Source organism: Pleurodeles waltl, chromosome 6 (assembly GCF_031143425.1).
Source record: "Pleurodeles waltl isolate 20211129_DDA chromosome 6, aPleWal1.hap1.20221129, whole genome shotgun sequence".
Taxonomy (NCBI): Eukaryota; Metazoa; Chordata; class Amphibia; order Caudata; family Salamandridae; genus Pleurodeles; species Pleurodeles waltl.
Genome location: NC_090445.1, coordinates 99,978,680 through 100,003,085, shown reverse-complemented (window position 1 = coordinate 100,003,085; position 24,406 = coordinate 99,978,680). Strand labels below are relative to the sequence as shown.

Genomic DNA, 24,406 nt, shown 5'->3' with positions numbered 1-24,406 from the left:
CTTCTTTGCAAATGGTTGGGTCCAAACTGAGACATGGTGGGCAAAATAATGATGAACTGGGATGTGGCCCGAGTAATTCAGTGTGGCTGAGATTCATTCAAGCATTCCATCCATCACTTTTTTGTGCACTTTAGTGTGTCCCCATATGTGCGACAGGTATGTGCAGACGTGGGTCCTGTGCACTGTGTCACAGAAACCAAGCTATACTTGGTTGATAAGCCCCATCACTTTTTGTATACTTGAGTGTGCAGGTATTGACTGCAATGATTGGATGGCTCCACTTTTTGCTTCCTGACCCAGTCCTTACTTCCGGATGTCCCTCATCAAAAAGACACTGAATGGCCTTGAACATGCCCACAGCTCTGTTGCTTGTACTCCTTTGCCCAAAAAAGGTGAGTGCTGTGGCAAGTGATCTCAGACCTTGCTGCCTTCCTCAACCCTATGAAAGTGAGCAGGTAGGCCGGGAACAAGTCACCACAGGGCTCAATATCAGCTCCCTGGCCTGGGAGATTGTTTTGTGGATGTGAGTCTGTCCTGGAGCATACGAGTCTGTCCTTGGACCGGCTGTGAGTGATGCTGAGAAGGGGGAGTGTCAGGTAAATTTCAAACAACTTAGATGCTGCCTAAACGTGACTAAAGTGCTTTCCCAGGTAGATATTTGGATGCTGGCAAGCCCTACTACTATTTTGTGTTTGGTGTTTGTGGGATGAATGTTGATGATGATGTTGAGGATGTTGGTCCCAAGGTAAGAGCGAGAGCCCTGTTCCTGTGACAAAGACTTCATCATGATAGTGCTTTGTTATAAAGTCTGCTATGTCAGCAGCAGTGTGATGGCAGATTATACATTGAACTGCCTGAGGTGAAGGCTTTGGTCTCTAGGTGTTGTGTGCCTGTGTGTGTTAGTTATAAGAATGTGGATGAGGCATTTAATGTTGTCTGAACAGCAGTAATGTGCCTGGATAGGAGTGTGAGCATGGGATATTGTGGGGTTTGTGGGGGTGTGTGGGGTGTGCTGTTTACATAGCTTATCTGAGGGGCAGGAGCACAATCCTCTGTGTCCCCATTCTATGTATGTATGTGATATAGTTACAATTGGTGAGAGGATGAAGCCTTGATGAAAGTTATGCATATAAAGTAAAGGGATAATCATTTATCAATCTCCAACAAGTCTAGAGTACACATTCACCGAACAGCAACCTTTTAAACCCTCCAATACCCATGCAGACACACAAAGACAACAAATAGCAGTCACAGAGACTATGCCTCAGATCAAGACATAAGGCTTCCCACACCTCTTGTCAAACAAAGAAACGAGACAACAATGAGGTTGTAAGTTTCATCACACAACAGTTTCATCACACAACGGTTCAAGACGTGCAAGTCTTGGGACCTCCCCTGACATAAGGCCCTGCCCCCAAATCTGCACACTCACAAGGACACCATACAGTTATGCACTCAGGACATGTATTCACAGATGCTCAGTCGCACAACATCCTGAGTGCAGAACTAACAGCTTCCTTCCACAAAGGACCTCCACATTGTCCCTAAGTCTAAACATTCAAGGCGCTAACAAAACAAACAATGTAAAGATTAATAATACATCAACTTAAGTCAAAACTCTCTTGACCAGGCTCCAACACAAAGATGTCATAATAACTACACTCATCCACAATGTCCCAAAACATGCACCTCAAATGGATGCAGGTGACACAGACACAAGTCTCTAGTCCACCAACCACACATTCACACACAAACGTGCAGCCCAGCCTCACACCTAATGCCATGTCACAATAGCTGGCCAAACTAACATGAACAAAGACCAGACCGAGGAAAAAAACACTTAGGGCCAGATTTAAGAGCCCCCAGTGCCTCCTTGCGCCACATTAGCGTAATTCTTTTTACGCTAATGTGGTACAATGAGGCCGAAATCGCTGCAACAAATTTACAAAGTGGTGCAGTGCAACACACTACGGCTACATCAATCACTACCATTCAAAGACAAGACTTATGCAAATTTAATAACTTTGAATTTTGTCAAACGCCAAGCAGGAAATGTTTCAACTTTTCATGACTTCAGAACAGATTGACCCGTGAACAACATAGTCTCCCTTCTATGACCAATATATTTGGAGACAGTCCCACTTCTCGTAATAAACTAACCAGCAGGCCTTGAGTAGTGTTTCTTCAATATATCCAAACCTGTCGAAAATCAAACATCCGCTCACTACCCTTCTTTATGATGTCAAAGGCTGCATAGACAGCACTCCGTCACACAGGTTTTATGAGGCTCTCTCATGAACACATTGCTTTCCAGTGCCCCTACACACCACACCTTCTTCTGCCAGCAGAACCCCATGAACCTGATACAGTGCAATCTTTATGTTTTATGCAATTTTGTTGTATATAATATCAATTTTTGACATTCTAGTAATATTTTGTTAGTTTAGTACCAAACATAAATATTAAATACTTCGTTTTTAACAAAGTAAATAAAAATGTTCTTACTCGTGATGCTATGTCCTACTATACTCTTGTGATTACAACAGTTTTTTAAACAAAGATTTTAATAACAATATTCACGTGGGAAGCTTGGGTTGGAGGAAGCAATAGCATGCATGGTGCTGTAATCTCTTCCACTGCCAGAGAAGCTGTCCAGCTCCAAGCAAGCCTGCAATTGTGAGGTTTCCCAGCTCGGAAAGACCAGCAATGCACTAGGAGCAGAATTAGTCACATGCCAATCCTCTCCCAACCCAGGCCTTTGCAGCATGGTAAACCGAAAGTCTCAGGCTCCCATTGGTCTAGAATGATACACCATTACCCTGAAATCCTGACGCTTTGATTGGGAAGGCTAGCTTGTCCATGTCCATGTTTGTCTGGAACCATTACAAGCAGACGAATGTTGTAAACAAGGCATGATAAGAACTTTCTTGCTGCAGTATGTTGTTACACCTGCAGTGTGGTCCATCGTGTGCTGATAATGTGCCACCATCTATTCACTGCACTTAAGACACAAATAGATCTGTTACACTCAGCTTAAAACACAGTGGCCTTATTAGGCACTTGTTTCCTAACAACTGCATTCAAACATAATTTGTTCACCTTCTTACTGCATGAAATACAAACTCTGCTTTTTCAGTATGAGAACCAATTTGGGATGAATTGGGGCTGCCTGGCCATCTGACACCCAGTCAGGGGACTACAACTCTGACAAAGAGGCCTCACACTGCACTCCGACTGTCCCCAGCCCCTTGTGGGCACACACCCACAAAAGAAAAAGAAGCCATTATTATACTTCAATGCTAGCCATGGGCCTCCAGTTGTATCACGTGATTGTATCCAGGTGGAAACTCCTGCATTTTTTTGTACTGGCTATAGCAACGATATTTGTTTTATAGAGAAGTCCGCCACCTTTAAACAACAATACCGAGTTCAGATAAGCAACTTCACAGCACTTCCATAAATGTTCATCATGTGGGTGCAGTAGAAAAAAACCATGCAGCTGGTCAGCTGTCTGACATATTCCCAGCCTCGCAGCCTTCCAAGTTTCCAGCAGTAGAAGCCCTCCAGCTTATCGGCGCTGCATCCGTGTCGCGATGACGCTCTTCCGGTGGCGTGCTTCGCTTGGCATCACCCTGGTGCGGTCTGTTAAAGGCCGCGGGACACAGCACAGCCGGTCGCATGATGGGGAGGGGTGAAAATGAATGAGGGCAGTAGTGTCTGGTGCCTCTCTGCTCCCCAACCCGGCCTAGTGGGGCTCTGCCGCAGTTCTCTGTAAGTCCGTGTCAGGCACCCACAGCCTTTGTCATGGAGACTTACCAAATCGCTTCCTTCACACCTGATTGTAGCCACGGACACACGGTGTGACTTTTTCCGATGGAGACACATCCCAGTGCAATAGCTGGGTTATGGTGGTGGTTGGGGGAGGGGGGGTTTTAATCCCATTAATAAAGATATTCTTGTTTGAGGTTAAAGTATGTGGAGCAAGTGTGAACAGAGAGAGCAACACCAGTGGGGCTGCAGGTAGAATGTCAGTTTCTACTGGAGCACTTCCTGTCCACAAATAAGACTCTTGTGGGCTTTTCTTGTAATTTGGTGCCACCTAGCGGTGGCACCGCAAGGCCTTACCTCGGCCACGCGTGCTGGGAGATGCTGCTGTTGTGCCAGTAAAACTAAATTAGCCCTGTTAGGAACTGTTGTGACGGTTCTAAACGCCGCTCTGATACTGAAGTGTCTTCGAAGTGTCATTTACTGGTGCCTACAGAGGACTGCTGCCAACAGAAAAATACCCTAATCTGCTGAGCAATGCAGGCAAAGCCCCCAAATAAGTACAGTAAAGCTGCCGAGAAATGCAGTTACTGCCCATTTTATTTCAAAGCTGCTGAGAAGAGTAACTACTGTCCCTTACAAGTACAACTTGGCTGCTGAAAAGTGCTGCTTCTCTTTATAATAAATATAGTAGAGGTGCTGAGAAATGCCGTTAGTGTCCATAATCAATCAACCTGTTGATGAAACAATCAGTCAATGAATCAGGATTTATAAAGCACTGCTAGTCACCCGATAGGGTTCCAGGCGCTTGCAGGTCCAAAAAAAGGCTCAGTCAAACAGCCAGATCTTGAAGGCCCTTTAGAATTCCAGGAGTGAGGTGATGGTCTGGAGCTATGTTGCGAGGCTCTTCCAGGTCTTTGCTGCAATGAAGGAAAAGGAGCGTTCTCCATATCTGCTTCGGTAGATGAAGGGAGTGTTGGCAAGTGATAGGGGAACAGAGCATAGTTTTCTCGACAGTTGGTGGAAGTTCTGGCGGTGATTAATGTAGGTGGGTCCTTGGTTGTGTAGAGGGGTGTGTACGTGGGTCAGTAGCTTGAATAGGTATCTCTTCTGTAAGGGGAGCCAGTGAAATTGCCTGAGGTGGGGTGTGATGTGGGTTCATTGGGGGAGGTCGAAGATGAGTTCAGCTGTGGCGTTTTGTATGGTCTGAAGTCTCTGTAGGAGGTATGCTGTGATTCTTACATGGAGAGTGTGGCCAAAGTCCAGTCAGCTGGTAATTAGGACCTGTCTCATGCTGCATCTCGTGTGTAGGGCTAGCCACTTGAAGATCTTACACTGCATGCACACAGTGAGGAAGTGGATGGAGGAGACAGAGTGGATCTGTTACTTCATGGTGAGCTTGTGTTCGATGATTCCGAGGTTCCTGCCATGGTCGGCGAGTGTGAGTCCTAGGTTTGATGGCCAGGAGTCATTCCATGGGTAGTTGTTGTTTCCAAAGATTAGAACTTCTGTCTTGTCTGTGTTCAGTTTCAGGCAATTGTTCTTCACCCAGTCTGTGATGCTTGTCATGCATCTGTGGAAGCTGGTCTTGGTGGTGGTAGGGTCATCGGTGAGAGAAAGGATGAGCTGGGTGTCATCAGGGTAGGATATTATGTTGAGACCGTGAGCTGTGATGATGTTGGTCCACGTGGTAAAGTATGTGTTGAAGAGTTTGGGGCTGAGGGATGAGCCCTGGGGGACACCACAAACAATATCCTTGGGTCAAGAGGTGAAAGATGGTAGACGGACCCTCTGTGTTCTACCGGTAAGGAAGGAAGTAATCCATCTGAGTGTGTCCCCTGGGATGCCGATCTGGTGGAGTCTTTCGATCAGTGTGTGGTGGGATTTTGTGTTGAAGGCTGCTGAGAGGTCAAGGAGGATCAGAACTGCTGTTTCTCCTCGGTCAAGGAGGATTCTGATGTCGGTGGCCACGATCAGGGCGGTCTTGGTGCTGTGATTGCTGTGGAAGCCTGATTGTAAGGCATTGAGTAGCTGGTTCTTCTCCAGGTGTGTCATGAGTTTCACGTTGATAGATTGTTCCAGTACCTTGGCTGGGAATGGGAGCAGAGAGATTGGACAGTAGTTTTTGAGGTTGGCAGGGTCGGCAGAGGGGTTTTTGAATAGTGGCCTGACTTCGGTGTGTTTCCAGGTGTCGGGAAATGTTGCTGTGGGGATTGAGGTGTTGAGCAGGGTGGTGAAGTTCCTGGTTGAGCCTCTGGTTTCCAAGGCTGAAGATGTGATTTGGCCATAGGTCTGTGAGAGCTCCCGAGTAGATAGATTTCATGATTGAGGTAGTGTCCTGGGTGGAAAAGTGGTTCCAGGTGATCATTCGGTGGTTAATGTTAGGTGCGGTGGAGGCAGATCTGTTGAGGAAGTCCTTTGAGTAGGTTGGGATTTGAAGTTTCTGTATATGGTTGCGATCTTGTCATGGAAGAAGTCGGCAAGGTTGTCACACAGGTCTTGTGAGGGTATGACGTTGTTTTCGCTGGCAGCTGGGTTGGAGAATTCTTGAACAATGTTGAAAAGTTCCTTGCTGTTGTTGGTGCTGGTTTAGATGCGTGCAGCTAGGGCTGTCTTCGTTGCCCTCTATAGGTGGTGGTAGGAGTTGAGGGAGGTCTTGAAGGCTGCTCTGTTGGAAGTGCCCTTGGTGGCGCATCATCTTTCCAGCTGTTTGCTGGATATCAGTATAACGGAGCTGATGAGAAGTGTTAGTATTACCTTTTGTAACAGAGCTGCTTAGAATGCAGCTACTGCACATTTCAAGAGCAGCAGATCTGCTGAGAGGTGCTGGTCGTGCCCAATACAAGTATAGCAGAGCTGCTTAAAGGTGCTGCCATTGCCTATTACAACAGCAGAAGATTTGTTGAGATGTGATGATTCTGTCCTTTGCAAGTGCAGGTAATTTCCTTAGAAGTGCTAGTATTGTCCCTCGAAAATATACCAGCGCTTCCAAGAAGTGCTGATAACAGTGTCATCCACGGTGTAGCTAAGTGGCTGAGAAGCAATGGCACTGTGCGTATTAAGTATGGCAAAGTAGCTGAAAAATGTATCTACTGCCCATTATAAGTATTGCAAGGCTGCTGAGAAGTTTGGTTACTGTCCCTTACAAGCATAACAGGGCGTCCAAGAAGTGCTGGTAGTGTCCATTGCAAGTGCAACAGAGTTGCTGAGACGTGATGGTACTATCCTTTTCAAGTATCAGTGCAGCTGGGGAGTGCTGGCAATAGGTTCAAAATAGTGTAGCAAAGTGACTGAGAAGTGGGTACTGTCCTTTATAAGTATAGCAAAGTGACTGAGAAGTGAGTACTGTCCTATATAATTATAGCAAAGTGGCTGAGAAGAGAGTACTGTCCTTTATAAGTATAACAAAGTGACTGAGAAGTGAGTACTGTCCTTTATAATTATAGCAAAGTGGCTGAGAAGAGAGTACTGTCCTTTATAAGTATAACAAAGTGACTGAGAAGTGAGTACTGTCCTTTATAATTATAGCAAAGTGGCTGAGAAGAGAGTACTGTCCTTTATAAGTATAGCAAAGTGACTGAGAAGTGAGTACTGTCCTATATAATTATAGCAAAGTGGCTGAGAAGAGAGTACTGTCCTTTATAAGTATAACAAAGTGACTGAGAAGTGAGTACTGTCCTTTATAATTATAGCAAAGTGGCTGAGAAGAGAGTACTGTCCTTTATAAGTATAACAAAGTGACTGAGAAGTGAGTACTGTCCTTTATAATTATAGCAAAGTGGCTGAGAAGAGAGTACTGTCCTTTATAAGTATAGCAAAGTGACTGAGAAGTGAGTACTGTCCTATATAATTATAGCAAAGTGGCTGAGAAGAGAGTACTGTCCTTTATAAGTATAACAAAGTGACTGAGAAGTGAGTACTGTCCTTTATAATTATAGCAAAGTGGCTGAGAAGAGAGTACTGTCCTTTATAAGTATAACAAAGTGACTGAGGAGTGAGTACTGTCCTTTATAATTATAGCAAAGTGGCTGAGAAGAGAGTACTGTCCTTTATAAGTATAACAAAGTGGCTGAGAATTGAGTATTGTCCTTTATAAGTATAGAAAATTGGCTGAGAAATGCAAGTACTGCCCATTTCAAGAGCTGCAGATCTGCCGAGAAGTGCTGGTACTGCCTAATACAAGTATAGCACAGCTGCTGCGAAGTGCCACCACTCTCCCTAATAATACAGCAGTGCTACTGAGAAGCGCTGCTACTCTCCCTTATATAGCAGGGTGCTGGGAATTGCTGGAACTACCCATTACAAGTACAGCAGATTTGCTAAGAAGTGCATTTACTACCCAATACCAGTATAGTAGATCTACTGATACTGCCTACTACAACTATAGCAGAGCTGCTGAGCAGTGATGAGAAGTGTTGCTACTCTCCGTTCTACAGTAAGCTGCTGAGAAGTGCATCTACTGCCGAGTAAATGTATAGCAGAGCTGCTGAGAAGCGCAGCTACTGCCCAGTAGCTGCATAGGAGAGCTGCTGAGAGGTGCTGGAACTACCCATTGCAAGGGCAGCAGATTCGTACCCAGTACAAGCATAGCAAATGTACTGAGAAGTGCTGATACTGCCTAGTACAACTATAGCGGAGCTGCTGAGAAGTGCAGGTACTTTCTCTTATAATACAGTAGTAATGATGAGAAGTGTTGCTACTCTCCCTTCTACAGTAAGCTGCTGAGAAGTACATCTACTGCCGAGTTAATGTATAGCAGAGCTGCTGAGAAGCGCAGCTGCTGTCCAATAGCTGCATAGAAGAGCTTCTGAGAGGTGCTGGAACTACCCATTACAAGTGCTGCAGATTTGTACCCAATACAAGTTTAGCAGATCTATTGAGAAGTGCTGATACTGCCTAGTACAACTACAGCAGAGCTGCTGAGAAGTGCAGGTACTTTCTCTTATAATACAGTAGTAATGACGAGAAGTGTTGCTACTCTCCCTTCTACAGTAAGCTGCTGAGAAGTACATCTACTGCCGAGTTAATGTATAGCAGAGCTGCTGAGAAGCGCAGCTGCTGTCCAATAGCTGCATAGAAGAGCTTCTGAGAGGTGCTGGAACTACCCATTACAAGTGCTGCAGATTTGTACCCAATACAAGTTTAGCAGATCTATTGAGAAGTGCTGATACTGCCTAGTACAACTATAGCGGAGCTGCTGAGAAGTGCAGGTACTTTCTCTTATAATACAGTAGTAATGACGAGAAGTGTTGCTACTCTCCCTTCTACAGTAAGCTGCTGAGAAGTACATCTACTGCCGAGTTATTGTATAGCAGAGCTGCTGAGAAGCGCAGCTGCAGTCCAATAGCTGCATAGAAGAACTGTTGAGAGGTGCTGGAACTACCCATTACAAGTGCTGCAGATTTGTACCAAGTACAGGTATATCAGATCTCCTGAGAAGTGCTGATACTGCCTGGTACAACTATAGCAGGGCTGCTGAGAAGTGCTAGCATTGCCCGATGCAAGCATAGCAGACCCGCGGAGAAGTGCTGGTACTGTCATTCACAAGTAGAACAGAGCTGCTGAGAAGTGCTAACAATGTCATTCACATAACGCCGGCAGCAGACGGCGGCAGGGCTACGAGCGGTTGTTTACGAGGTAGCCGCTTCATCCAGTCACCTTTAGGCGCTTGGTGGCTGGTAAGCGGCGGGCAGGGGTTAAAAGGGCGAGTTGTGCCTCTCTCGCATGCCGCCGGCCTTGTCACAATCCGTGGCCCGGGCCTGTGTTGAGTAAACAGCCCCGGTCGTCAGCGGCTTCTGGCAGCGGGCCGGCCGCCCTGTAAGGCGAGCCGGCGGCTACGGTTGCATCTGGCCCACGGTCAGGGCTCGGTGAAGTGCCAGTCACGGTCCCGGGGGCGGCGGGACAGGTGCACCGCTGACCTAACGAGATGGATTTAGGACCTCGCGGGGCACGCTGACAGCTGGGGCAGATGCCGGGGCACAGTAGCGGGACGAGGCCGACTGGGGGCCCTTGATGCCTACTCAAGGAGAAACTCGTTGTAATACTTGTAAATTGGCGCCTCCGTCCTGCCAACTCCGTGACAAGGGACCCGACCAGCGGCCTACTGCTTTCTGCGACTTAATGGGCCGCTGTTTCCTGAAAAGTAAAAGGAAGAAACGCTTTTCTGGCAGACAAGGGCGCTGTCTAAATTGACTATGACTGGCCAGGACTTGCGGCAGCTCCTTCATGCTGGGCCTCAGGCTTTGCAGCTTTTTCGCCCTGGTCTCTCTTGATAATGGAATAGGCTAGAGGCCATTAAATGCAAGGCCTATAATGGCTGTTGTAGTTAGGCCAAGAAGCATGTCATGACTGGAAGGAGGTATGGGAAGCAACCGAAAATAAGTATTTAGTGCAATGCTGTCTCGAGGTGCATCCTATCCATCACTGAGCTCACTAACCGTGCAAGCCACTGGCACTGAACCAAATGTCCGTATTCACTTCATAGTTCATTCACTAATGCCGCAAAGTTCCCTCAAATCCATGATAAGCATTTGCAGGAGGACGCCTCTGGATAAAACACTATTGCTTCTGAGATCCTCGTCGGTGGGTACCTAGGCCGATATTTATCCTTTTTTAGCGCCGCATTTGCGTCGTTTTGTGACGCAAAATCGGCGCAAACTTACAAAATAAAATTGTATTTTGTAAGTTTGCGCTGCTTTTGCGTCAAAAAATGACACAAATGTGGCGCTAAGAAAGTATAAATATGGGCCCTAGTGCGTGTCTAATCTCTGTAGTTTCACAGACCTTAAGTAGGGTAGACAGTGCTCAGACACAAGGGTTAATCTTTAGGAGTTGATGGGGGAGTTTTAGAGTTTAAGAATACTTTTCTTGATGACTTAATTAACCTCTACCAATTTTCAGAACAAAAAAAAATGTATTTTCTTTGGACTCTGTGGATGAGTGAACGTTGAGTTAGACTCTGCCTACATAAAAACAGTTTCTTTCATGAGAAAAAAGATTTTGGGCACTGATGCCAAACCATATACAATAAAGTGCCTGCATGGAATAATTAATCTAGTGTGAGACATAGTACCAAGCAACCTCATATAAAGAATAGGTAAATACAGCACTTACAATTTATGACAAGAGAGACCAGGTGAGTTGAAATATAAAAACCACACAAAGACACAACTATTGTAATTAGTAGCACAACAAGTGAGATTTTTAGACTTTTATATCTAAAGGCCAATCAATGTTTTGGACCAATAACAACCAATGTTGAAGACCATCGCCAGAGCATTATAGTTATATAAAACCCCATTGTTCCTGAGTACACATGTATGCAATGTTTAAAAGAATGATGGGCGACAATCCCGGATCCACAAATAGTCACACAGATAAGGTGGACTGTGGTAAACAGGATTCAATTCTGTGGGATCCTTGTGTAAATTCCAAAGAAGTTTTGTGAAGGAGACGAGTGATGGGTCTTGATAGGCAGTAAAAGCTCTTGGGTGCGCAGCGTTTTACACTATTAGTCATATGCTAAGTGGTGGAGTGAGATGAAGGCAGAAATAATCACACCCAAGAAAACACCCTGATAATGGGCCTCTAAATGTATTTTTACCAAGCCAAAAAGTCGAATTTCCCAGGGACTATAAAAATCTAAATATCTCATGATTTGCTGCTTGTTATTCCTTGGTGTGCTTTTATAATTCAACCTCCTGCTCTCTTATTATCAATTGCTTGCCCTGTACTTGCTGATTATAATTGGAAAGCGTTACCAAACATTTGTTTATCTGAAATAAACAGTTTTTCTGTATATCCAGGGTTTAATTGATTGTTTACTCATTCTTACCATAGTCTAATAAAGAAAGAAAAAAATACGTCAATTTGTTTTCAAAATTGGTGGAAGGTAATTAACCCAACGAACAGTGATCCTAAACTCCTTTGACAAATTGTAAAAGATTAACACTTCGAATTCCACTTCTTTTGTATAGTGCTATATATATGTATAGGCAGGACAGTCGGGTTTGAGGCCCCTTGAGTCTAACACAAGCCACTGATGGCATACAAGGTGGTCTAACACAAGCCACTGAGAGCATAGAAGGTGGTCTTACAACAGACCATTGAGGACATACAAGGTAGACACAGCAGAGCAGTTTGGATTCTTGATGTGGAACACTTTTACTGCTATCGTCAGGGAGGTAGCAGTGAATGGTCCAAAAAGCAATCTTCACAGTAGGCTTCACAGTAGGTCCTGTCCTTATATAGATACACCAGTCTGGAGGGAGGCGTCTTCTGTGTGACTGTCCAGCTACCATCAAACTTTGGAGGGAGGCAATGCATAAAGGGAGAAGGGCAAAGTTGAGGCAACTCTTTCAGACCCACTACAAATGGGCTGCTGCCCTGAGATAAACCAGTGAGTCATGTGGTAGCTGAGCTATTAACTAACTTACCACGAATTGTTTGATAACTGTTAAGTGCCTTTGTTTCTGATCTAATTTCTAAACACTTTGATCTCATTTGTAAGCTCCTATTATCCCGAGTATCATCATCTCTCTAGCCTCACTTGTTGGCACTATACCCTGTTGTATTCTGATGGTCTGTGACTAGGCTTGCACTCAATAAATAACCCCAATAAAATGCAATTCTCAAAACAAATCATAATAGCTGAGCTTGGTACATGATAAGCTTTCTTGTCTCATGACAGGGCAGCAGTTTATGAAAGGCGTCTTCCTCCGAGCTAGATTCATTAGTAAACAAGCATTGACCAAGCCAATACAGCTGGCCTTTGCAAGCTGCTGTAGTATTTTTGTGCATTGTTATTGTAAGCATATGTACCAAAAAAAGAAGAAAATATGTGCAGCCATATATCCAGGCACTTAAACGTGGCTGCTATATTCTTGCGATTATATATTTAAAATTAAAACCTGTTTACTGGTATGGCTGTTTCACTATTGATATTCATTAAATGATAAGGATTCCCGTTGTGCCATGTGTTTTATTATTATTATTTTTGAAGGAAACAAGAATAAATCATTACCTAACCAAGCATTCAAGTTGCAGTCAGCTGCGGTGTTACAATGCCACTTAAACATTTTATAACATCAACTTTATTAAGGAAATGTAAAACAAATCACATTCTGACAGGGCAGCTGATGTGGGGACTAACAAATAGCCAGTACTTAAAGTTAATATAAAAAATAAATAAAACACCCTTTGAACTATTTTTAGGTGGATATGAGCAATGTACCCATGATTCCTGTGGTCACTCAAAGTGAATGGAACCAGTGGGTAGAGTAAGTTGACTCACTGCCCCGTGCACTATGCTTTGGTAGGTGGGCACAAAATGTGAATGACATTTTAACAGACCAACTGATGGAGCCCATTGACCAAAACGCTCACTATTTATGTGCATTATGTATGTTTTTTAATACAAATCCTAGTCTGATAGGACTAGACTAAAACCGTGTCAAAGGCCAGATCTAAAAAGCACTGCATAGTGAAAATATAGCTTTAACTTTAGTGTAACTCTGGATTTGAGCCTCAATAGGGCCACATGGAAGTACAGACTAGTCATTCACTGTACACAGAGGTATCCCAAAATGATGCATAATAACCAGGGCCCACCATGAAAGTTACCAGTGTTCAAACTGGGAATGTTTCTTTTCAGCGTGTAGAGATCAGGTCAACTCATCAGAGATTAAACTTTCCCAAGCCAGATATCTGCAGATAAAACTCAGAAGTCAGGCTTCTGGACCCGTGTTTAGCTACCACCAGAAACGTTTCTGAGACACTGCAGCTCTGTATGTTTGTTGACACAGAGACCGTCTCTTGTTTTTAGGCTTCAGTAACGAGGCAGATGCCCTGCTGACGGTGACCTCCAACACCCCCTACAAGAGCCTGAAGAACCCGACCGAGGCCATACGCCTCCTGACTGTCCTCTCACAGGAGACGAGTATGTTCGAGCAGCACTCCAGCCCCCCCGAGAGATACCTCTTCGTGCTGGTGAGCCACCCCCAGGGCTTACATCTGTACCAAACATGTCTCTCTTACTGCTGCGGTCTCCCTGGCTGTCTGTGTCTACCACGTGCTTACTCACCATGGATGAGTCTCTCTCTATCTGTCTCTCTCTACTTCCCCTGCTCCCTCGCTTCGTCCCCATACATCCCTCGCTTATTACAGGTCCCTCCCTCAGAGTGTGGGCCTCACTGCTCCATTCTGTCTTTTTCCTCTGTCAATGTGAGTCTCGCTCTCAATCTCTCCCTCCCTCTCTCAATTGAGGTCCCTCTTTCTCTTTCTTTCTGTTTCCTTTCCTTCTTCCTTATCCTTTTTTCTGTCTCCCTCTCACTATACCTTTCTCTCTATTTCTTTCTCTTTACTCCTATCTCTTTCGATATGAGTCTCCCCCCCCGAAGTGTTTCAATGGGGTGTGTCTGTCTCTCCCTCGCTTCCCATCTCTCTCTCTCCTCTCTCAATGTGTCCCCTCACTCTCTCTGGTATGACTACGAGTATGTTACTCTCCAACCAGGATGCTTCTCTTGACCTTTGACCTCCGAGGTCCTCTCTAAATGTGGGTGTCTATTTCTGAATGGGAGGTCTCGCCCTCTGACTTCGAATCACGAGCAGCTTAAGTTAAAAAGAGGTTCATTTCAGATAAATGCATGGGAGCCTCTGAATGTAATTGAGCAGAAATCCAATAGCAGACATTCAAACAGTCACGGCTGCTGCCAGGAAGGGGTGGGGGAGGGGAGCAGCGCACAGAGCAGGGGGCGCAGGGGACAGTCATTTTAAAAAAAAACTTACCTGCCACCTCAGTGTTCCGCCGCTCCCACTTCAGCCACCTCTTGTTTTCTTCGTCCCTCCCCAACCAATCCAGACGCTTCTCTGATGCCGTTACACTGCATGAAAAAAGTGCCGGAATTGGCCTTAGTGGGTAGACATGCCGCTCATGTAGGGAGCGCTCTTGGTCTCTACCCAGCTGTAAAATACAGCCAGGCGGAGAGTTCTAAGTGAGCATGTCAGTTTGGCCAGCGCCGGACGGCTGCCCACACTGACATGCGCGTTTAGATGCGCACCACCACTCCTCCTCCACTTGTCGACTTGGAGGATGGTGGCCCCGCCCTATGAAAGCACAAAAATTAAAGGATAATAAAATACTTTTATTATCCCTTTATTTTTCTGCTTTCAGCAGCAGGGTGACGCTCCTCCGTCATAGTGGAGGGGCTGCCCCTGCATGCAAATGGCAAGCGAAATGCAGACATTAAAATGAAAACAAGTAAATAGTGTGGAAGGCAGGATAAACAAACTAGTATAGCATCGACTGATAACCAGAGGTGTGGAAAAACATATAGGGGGTCATTCTGACCCTGGCGGTCATGGACCGCCAGGGCCAACGACCGCGGGAGCACCGCCAACAGGCTGGCGGTGCTCCCATGGGCATTCTGACCGCGGCGGTACAGCCGCGGTCAGAAACGGGAAACGGAAACGGAGTCCCGCCGGTTTCCCGCTGCCCAAGGGAATCCTCCATGGCGGCGCTGCAAGCAGCGCCGCCATGGGGATTCCGACCCCCTTACCGCCAGCCTGGTTCTGGCGGTTTTGACCGCCAGAACCTGGCTGGCGGTAACGGGTGTCGTGGGGCCCCTGGGGGCCCCTGCAGTGCCCATGCACTGCAGGGCACTGCAGGGGCCCCCTAACAGGGCCCCACCAAGATTTTCAGTGTCTGCCAAGCAGACACTGAAAATCGCGACGGGTGCAACTGCACCCGTCGCACCCCTTCCACTCCGCCGGCTCCATTCGGAGCCGGCATCCTCATGGAAGGGGGTTTCCTGCTGGGCTGGCGGGCGGCCTTCTGGCGGTCGCCCGCCAGCCCAGCGGGAAACTCAGAATTACCGTGGCGGTCTTTTGACCGCGCAGCGGTATTCTGCCAGCGGGACTTTGGCGGGCGGCCTCCGCCGCCCGTCAAAGTCAGAATGACCCCCATAATGTGAATGCTCTCATTCTAACGTTAGCTCAAGCTGCATGCTCCAAACACTCTCTATCAGAAAGCCGCATCCCTCTTCAAAGAGCAGGAGCCCCTTCCAGTTAGAAGCTGTGGCAAAGCCAATATGTCTCGCCTTCGTGATGGTTTTTAGCCACCCTCCACAGCATCTGGAATGCTATACAGTGTGGCTAAAGTATACAAAAAAAGAATGTAATGCCGCAGCCCACATCATTTTTTAGACGTGTGCACCACGCACGTGTGCACTTACAAAACGACATAGGCGCAGAGCAATATGGGGGAGGTTGGGTGAAACAGCAAAGCAACATGGGAAAGGGTGGTGGGCAAACAGCGTAGCAGCACAAGGGATGGTGAGGAGCGAATGGTGAAGCATCATGGGAGAGGGTGAAGGAGAACAGCAGTGCAACACCGGAGGGGAAGCGAAAGCTGTATTGGGGGAATGGCAGAAGAAAAAGTAACACAGGGTCATAGGAAAGCAATACATTGGCCACAGTTGGGTGGGGTAATGGGGAGAAGCACCCAGGTAAGCACAAGAGGTGGGGGTGCGTAGAGGTAGTCAGGGGACAGAGAACAACACGGAGTGCAAGGAGAGAGACGTACGTGAGGTAGACAGCTCAAAAACACACACACTCACATAGAGTGCTTCAAACAAAAGAAAGAGAAGTATTGCTTGAAAAGTAAGCCCTGGGAGTAGCGATGCCAGCCAGTCAAAGAGTTTATAAAGAGGCTTTGCTCCATGGGAGGGACAAACGCAAGATTAACCTCCTGAAACATGAATATGAAGCAGCCAAATATGAATGACAAGGAAAGGCAGCCAATGGTAAGCAATTGGGGGGGTGCTCCTAGCCCCTCTATGTTCTTGGTAAGCCACATATGTTTCACAAAAGACAGTGCATGCACTAGTTGGCTGAACCTAACCAAAAGGATGAAATGTCCAGAGACCACCACTGCTGCAAGTGCCTATCTTGAACATTTAGTGTTGCATATTTAGGCCCATATTTATACTTTTTTAGGGCCGCATTAGCGCCGCTTTTTGATGCAAAAACGACGCAAATTTACAAAAATACAGTTGTATTTTGTAAGTTTATGCTGTTTTTGTGTCAAAAAGCGGCACAAACGCGGCGCTTAGTATGTGTCTGTTGCACTCACAATATGTGTGCTTCTGGCATTCCTTGTGCTTTTGTGATAGAGTATTGACACCAACACAGACTGAGAGAGCCTTGAACTGAGTGCTGACTAACGGAGCCTTGACCATAGTTCAGACTGAGAGTGCCTTGACCTAGGGAAGACTGATGGAGCCTGAACTACCCTACACTGGGATTCATACCAGATTAATGAAATCCATACCCAAACCGAATACTGAGGAAGGCTGAACTACCCTACACTAGGAAAGCGGAACAGTCTCAGGAAGTCCAGTCCCAGATTGAGGTAGCCACAATCGCCTACTGCCAGAGAAGACTGATGGATTGCTGGCTCTAGCAGAGACCAAAGTTCTGACCCCAGTACAGAGGAAGTGCTGACCCCAACATAGACAGTTGGAGTCCTTATCCCAGCAGACACGAAGGGGCCCCTGACCCAGAACAGACCAATAAAGCCATGATCCAATACAGACTTAGGGAGCTGTAAACTATGACTGAGAGAGTACAGCACAGACTGAAGAAGACCTGACAACTGAAAGGAAGCCACGTCTCCAGCACAGACTGAGGGAGCCCTAACCTCAGTACAGACTAAGGAAGTTCTAACTTTAACACTTTGTTTGACGGGAGTGGGGGGCGCTAGTCCACAGCACAGTCTGTCCTAAGACCTGAAAACACTGAAGGAGCTTTGACCGAGCACAGGCTGAGGAATTCTGACCTGTGTACAGCCTGAGCAAGCACTACTCCAGCACAGATTCAAGGATCCCATGTTCTGGACGCTACACGTGTGAGCAAAACCCAGACTAGGGCAGTCCAGAACACACAAAGACTGAAAAATGGGGGTAGCACTGTTCAGAGTACACTGTCACTGAGGTCTCCATCAACAGATTAGGGAGCCCAGTACATGATCAGAAAGTCCACAACACATGACAGCGTAAATTGAAGAATCTCTGGCCATGAAACAGTCTAAAGGAGCCCACTTCAGACCGAGAACAGACTGAGGGAACCCAGCTTTGACTGAGGGAGCCTATCAAAGACTGAAAGAGTCCAGCAGATATTAGGGTGCCCAGCACAAAGTGAAGGAACCCATCTCTGAATGAGGGAACCCATCACAGAAGTAGGGACCCCATCACTAATAGAAGTCAGCATATACTATGGGAGGCCACCTTTGACTGAGCAAGTTTAGCACATACTGCGGAAGTCCATCACAGACTAAATGTAGCCCATCTCAGACTGAGGGGGCCCATAATAGTGTGAAAAGGTTAATCACAGACTCAAAAAGCCCCTCATGGACCAAGTCAGTGACCACAGATAGAAGGAGTCTATCACAGACTGAGGGAGTACATCACATACTGAGTTAATCAGTCACAGACCAAGGAGCCCAGCATTTATTGAGAGAACCCACCACAGACTGAGAGATCCCACCACAAACTGAAGGAGACCATTTCAGACTTAAATAGCCCACCACAATCCAAGACAGCCTATCACTCACACAGGGAGTCCATGACAGACACAAGGAACCCAAAAAAACACAAATGATGGACGGAATGCGGAACCAATCAAACATTCATGCACAGTCACAGACCTGGGTTTAATCCATTAATTCTTTTGCTCACTATGCCACCTCAGTTTGGACCCAGCCATATACAAATCAGTCTTGACCCTGTTCCCCATGAGAACAGTCCAGCCCGAACTGCCAGGCCAAGTCCTCCCTGGACCGGAAACAAGCATCCTGGGACCGGTTTCAGGGTATCACCCTTCATCAGCCAGGCTAGCTTGAATCCAGTGGCATAGTGAGCCAGGGACCCACGTCTGGGCATACCCAGCACACTTATGGTGACAAAAGCAAACAAACACAAATGATGGACGGAATGCGGAACCAATAAAACATTCACCCCCAGTCACAGACGTGAATTTAATCCATCAATTCTTTAGAACTTAAGGAACCCAGCATATACTGTGGTCGCTCATCATAAAGTGACGGGATTCATCTTAGAATAAGGGCAGTCATCACAGAGAGAGCCCTTTTCAAACTGTAGAAAGTCAGCATATACTGTGGGAGTCTACTACTGATGAGGAAGCCTATCACATACTGAGTGATCCAATGTGAAAATGAATGTAGCCCATTGAGGGAGCTCATTGAAGTCTGAAGGAGTCCATAAGACCCTCAAAACCCCCTCACAGTCTGAGGGAGCCATTCACACATGGCAGGAGCCTTTCACAGACTGTGGGAATCCATCATAAACTAAGGTAGCCAATTACAGATAGAGGGAGCCCATCACATATTGTGACATCTCATCACAGTCTAAGGGAGCCCATTACAAACTGAAGGAGCCCAACAGTTAACGAGGGAGCCCATCAGACTATGAAGGAGCCCTTCTTAGGCCTAGAAACTCCATCATTAACAGAGGAAGCCCATCACACACTGTGGGAGCCCACCACACACTACGGGAGCTTATCATAAACTGAAGGAGCCCACCTCAGATTGAGGAAGCCCATCACAGAATAAAAGCACAAGCTAACAAAGCCAAAATCTGAGCATTGGCTGAAGGTGCTGAGACCTTGGCACAGAGAGAGGGAGCCCAAGACCTTAGCACAGACTAAAGCAGATTGATACCTTGGCACATGCTGAGGAAGCCCTGAAACACAAATCTATGACCCTGGAACATACTGAGGGAGCCCTAGCATAGACATAGGGGGCCCTGACCCAAGCACTGACTGAGTCTTCTGTGTTAATACCCCCTCTTTGCCCTCTTTTTCTCCAGGATCGCCTGATACTTTTGGACGTGGGGGAGCAGTTTGTGTCGATGGTGAAGCAGTACTATCCTCTGAACAGCGAGGAGCCCAACGAGAGGGACCTGGATGCAGAACCCATTGCTGTCCTGGTGTCCACAGGCCTGGAGGCTGTCGAGGCCAAAGAGGCAGATGAAGAAGAGGCCTTGGAGGTAGATGAGGAAAGCTTCATGGTCAACCTGATGGAATGAAGGCCCAAGACCCAGCTCCTGGATCATGTGCACAGAGTTGTTTGTCAATGTGCCAATGGCTCACTCTCATTCTTGAGCCCACCAAGAGCTGGATGGGACAATGACACAACCACATCTAGTAGCTGACGAATAACCCAATGAGTGGGCAATGGCAGCTTCATCCAAGAACTAGACGGAGTGCATTAGCGCTGTCAGACACTGTTTGGGCGGGCACAGAGCAGACAGGGGCTACTGGCCCCAACCATGATGATTGAGGCCACCTGGTGCCCCTGGGTTCATCCTACTATAGCTCTGCGAAATGGGTGAAGTACAATCCTTTCCACACTTGGGTAGCCAGGGTTAGCAGTCACAGGCTTCTCAGGGAGGTAATGTGCCAAGCAAGAACTCAGAACTTAATGCCCAGTCTAATGCCTTTCTTTCAATAAAAGCAACTTTAATTACAACACAGAACTAAATACTAGGGTAGCGATTAGGTGGCTGTATACCTGGTTGTGATCCCAGTAACTGCTTCGCCTACTCCTCCCCATTCCAGCATTTTCTTCCCATCTTGGTGACTCTAGTAGCTACAGTCCTCATTATTCTGGTGCAGAGGCATGAAGCAGGCATAGGCACAGATGACATCACTGTTACCACCTGGTTTATACAGACAGCTCAGTTCAATAGTTCTTACTCCAGGTTCAGTTTGGGCAGAAAGTCACATGTTCTCACACTTCGTTTCCTCAAAGCACGTCTATGTTGCATGTGAAACTTTGCAGTACCGGGCCAATATTGATGTAGATTGGGTGATGCAGTTGGCAGGACCATCTTCATGGCAGCCTCTCCACAGCACCTGTAGAAATGGGCAATTACAACTCATTTGAATGTCATGGTATGGCTTTTCTGCAGTTGCAGCCTCCCGGCTGACCAGGCTCCACTCTGCGGTGATGTGTAGCTGCAACCTCCCAAGCCAACTAGGCACCACTTAGCAGTCATGTGCCTTCTTTCTTCAAGTACTGACATTGGTAACACTAACTCCTACCCTGCAGCAGCGGGCAGTGGAAACGACCACAGTTGTTTTAGTGAAGTTTTTGTTTTGAGGCAGTTTTCAGTCTGAACTGCACAGATAGTGTAGGTAACCCCCTCATGATACGACTGGTTTCAGTTTCTAATGCAGTCCACTTTCTTTTGGAGTTTCTCAGACTGGGAGCACACTGGCTTCTCCTCCTGTACAGTCTGTCCTCCGGCAGGACCAGACACACTCCTCTTCTCTCTCTCACCATGCAGACTCTAGGCCGACCCTCTGCTCCTCCACAAGAAAGTGCAGACTTCAGCTGATGTCCTCATACCTCTGGGAGCCTGTCAAGCAGACACCAGCACTGGTTACAAGCAGCTCTTTGTATACTCAGTGGAGCACTTCTTTCCTTGGTCAAGAAGTACTTCTGGCGCAAAGATGTTTTCCAGACATGGGATGTGGATCTACCATCTCAAACTCCTAAACCTGTTTGAGTTTGTTCCCTTTTAATTGACCTTCTTAGTCCCGCACCAGAAACAGCCGTTGTGTAAGGTGATGCTTTTCACAGTGAGTATCACTGGGGCGGTTCGAACCATGAGTGCTCAAAGCAGGAGTACAATGAACTCAGCAATTTCATTGTGCTGTCATCAGCCTTCCTGAAGTAGTAAACGGGGGCAGACAAAAGGGCAGACCTAGCCTAGAAACCTCTTTAAAGGCAGCCCTGTCTCCATCACCTCCATCATCCTCACATCAGTATCTTTGTTTCCATCCTCAAACTACATGAGTGCTGTCAAAACACTTCCACTGTCAGGTAAAGCTATCCTCACCCTCCAGTTTGTGTCAGGCTCAACCAAAGAATTGCCAAAATGGAATTTACTGCCTTCAGTGTACAGAATCACATGTATTCAGGGTCCTGCTACGTTACAGGTGCCACATGGTCACTGTCAGGTTCTGACTCTTCACATAACAGTGGAACTTTACATGAAAGATGCTAGTAGACCACACTCTTATTGATACAAAGAAAGAAGGTCTGGTCACGCTATCATCAACAAACATGTTATGCTGCCACCACCACTTTACGCAATGCACCAATGATAAGGACAGTAGTCTGTTGTCTTCTCTGCAGGCACACTGAGTGTGCTCTTCCACATCACAAGGCAGCTCTTAGAACTCATGTTTGCAAGGACAGTCCTAGGTGTCTGAACTCATGCTAAATTATTGTGACACTAGGGTCAAAGGAAAAGTCAGGATACCAAATTCACGTGCTCTGATACACTCAGGGCAGGGGCACATGCCTGTTCATTGTGCAGGGGACATTACCATCCTAACAGCAGACTCATCCTTGACTTCATCAACTTGCGGGGCATTCTATGACAGCCTTCTCCCTAAGCCCCTCAAAACCTGAAGAAGCCAACAATACATCCCTACTCCCAAGCCCACCAATGATAAAGGGGCATGGGGCCTGGGTGGTCTCTCAATAGCATGCCTTTTTCATTGAGCACATTTTGGCTTGGTGGGGGCACTGGCAATGACATAACCTCATCTCTGGGTCAACTATGAACTGCAGGGAGGGGGTGAAAGTGTACAAGGTTAGGGCTTTTTGTATTCACCAAGTGTCCGGTTCGCAGAATCGGGCCTTTTGCAACCACAAAAAGGCTTTTTGTCACGTATGAAACCCAACTAGTACTTCAGTAACACGCAATTCTGTTACAAAACATTAATACTTAAAGGCTACAAATATTTAGTGGTACCCCATTCACCAACGAGATGGGGTCCCAAAGGAGCCATTTTCCCTTTGTGAATGTTGACAAAAGCATCTTTTAAGCATAGGTGGGCCCCAGGGACATTTTTTATCATATTACATCACAATAACAAATAGCATGGTGGTAAAAATTAACCTAGGACCCCAGGCGTTCTTGCAATGCGCACAGTGTGAGCTCACAAAGATGCAGGGGTCCTAAAAAGATGTATTCACATTCCTGAACCAACCTATGCCTGGGATCTAGGGAGGAGGACAGGATTACCCAGGAAGCTCCAGGTATACTGACACTGACCCGTGCTCTCTCAGCTTGCTAATGCCTGGAGATCGCAGGGGATGGGGGATGGATAGGAGGGCTGGCAATGGGCCAGCACTTTCCCTGAGAACTGAAAGACCTGGGGGTCCTTGCCACGTGGGAAGAAAGGCACTTTGAACTCCCGTCACAAGCACAGATCGAGTGCCCCAAGGGTCTCTGGCTCTCAATAAACACATTCTTCTTACAGCTGCTTCTCGCCTCCTCCTTCTGTATTGCAACCTCATGATAGGCTTGGTGATTATAAGTCGGCCTATGCAGAGACACAGCAGTGACCGCGCTCCCTGAGGAGGTAACCAATTGCACCATTTCTAGAAGCTTTAGACATCATTACATCTACTATTGAGACAGTTCTGGGTGATTTCAGTGGCAGCTTCGAACTGCTCATTCATGGCTAAATTGTCTATTGGTTTCAGTTGTCATTTTTTCTATGGTACCGTCTTTAATGTCGTAAGACTAGAGGCAACGTGCAGACGATATCGTCTAAGTATTCCAAGTGCACAGCAACCCCACACCGGTACATTTCTCGGCCGAGGGACAGATCCTCAACTGACATCCGAGGAATATTCCAGTGGCGGCCGGTAGTCTTACCAGGGAGGGGTGTGGGGGTCACACACGCACACTTACACAGTCACTCACACCCATGCATTCACACACACACACGCACACATCCATTCACAACACTCCCTAACAAATGCACCTACATTCATACATACATGCACGCACCAAACATACAAAAACACATACAACCTACCTTTACCGTAGAGAGGGAAGCCTTGGAGGTCCCAGGAGTGTTGGAACTTCTGCCTTCCCTCATTCCTCACAGAGTGCGATGGGGGCAGTGAGACTGCTGACCCCACCCCAATCTGTGACAAGGTGTCGCTGATTGACACTCAGCCCTGGGCACTTCAGGGCTTAAAACTGAAGCACCCAGGTCTGAGGCAATCAGTGACACTCCCCCTCGTCGTCAGGGGGATGGCCTCATGGCACTTTTGCCAAGCTGAGGAGGTCACGCACCCAGGGTTGTGAAATCCTCAGCCTGGTAAAGTTCAGCTCAGGCAGCCAGGAGCCTGTGGGTGTAGCGCATATCTAGCTCCTGGCTCCCTGACCTGAACAAGAAGAGTGTCTCTCAGGCTGACCTTTCTTCAGCCTGACAGACAATTTTCTTGCTGGGAAAAAGGTGGTGGTGGGGGGGGGGGGGGGGGTTGGCCCCTCCGCCCCTATGGACGGGTTGATGCTGGAATATTCTCTCTCTCTATCTTTTTCTTTCTCTCCCTCTACTTCCCATCATCTCCCCATTCCCTGGCAGCATTAACTGATGTCCTGCGCTTACATCATTTCTGTAGTATTCTGGACATTCCATCTTAATTTCAACCCCATATGAGTAGTCGCCGCTCTTTGGCCACCTGGATAGCACACTTTGCCTGTCCATTACTGTGAGGATCATGCAACCTTGTACACTGGTAATCAGTTCCATA

General features: G+C 46.9%; 1 protein-coding gene across 1 annotated transcript in view; it reads left to right on the top strand.

Moving 5' to 3' along the window:
• The window catches only part of LOC138299287 (melanoregulin-like), an 83,547-nt gene extending 60,430 nt beyond the window's left edge, over positions 1-23,117 (top strand). The window contains exons 4-5 of the mRNA XM_069237447.1: positions 13,589-13,752; positions 19,647-23,117. Of these exons, the coding sequence (XP_069093548.1) occupies positions 13,589-13,752; positions 19,647-19,865 (383 nt within the window). The 3' untranslated portion in view covers positions 19,866-23,117. The remainder of the gene's footprint in view (positions 1-13,588; positions 13,753-19,646) is intronic.
• Positions 23,118-24,406: the final 1,289 nt, after the last annotated feature.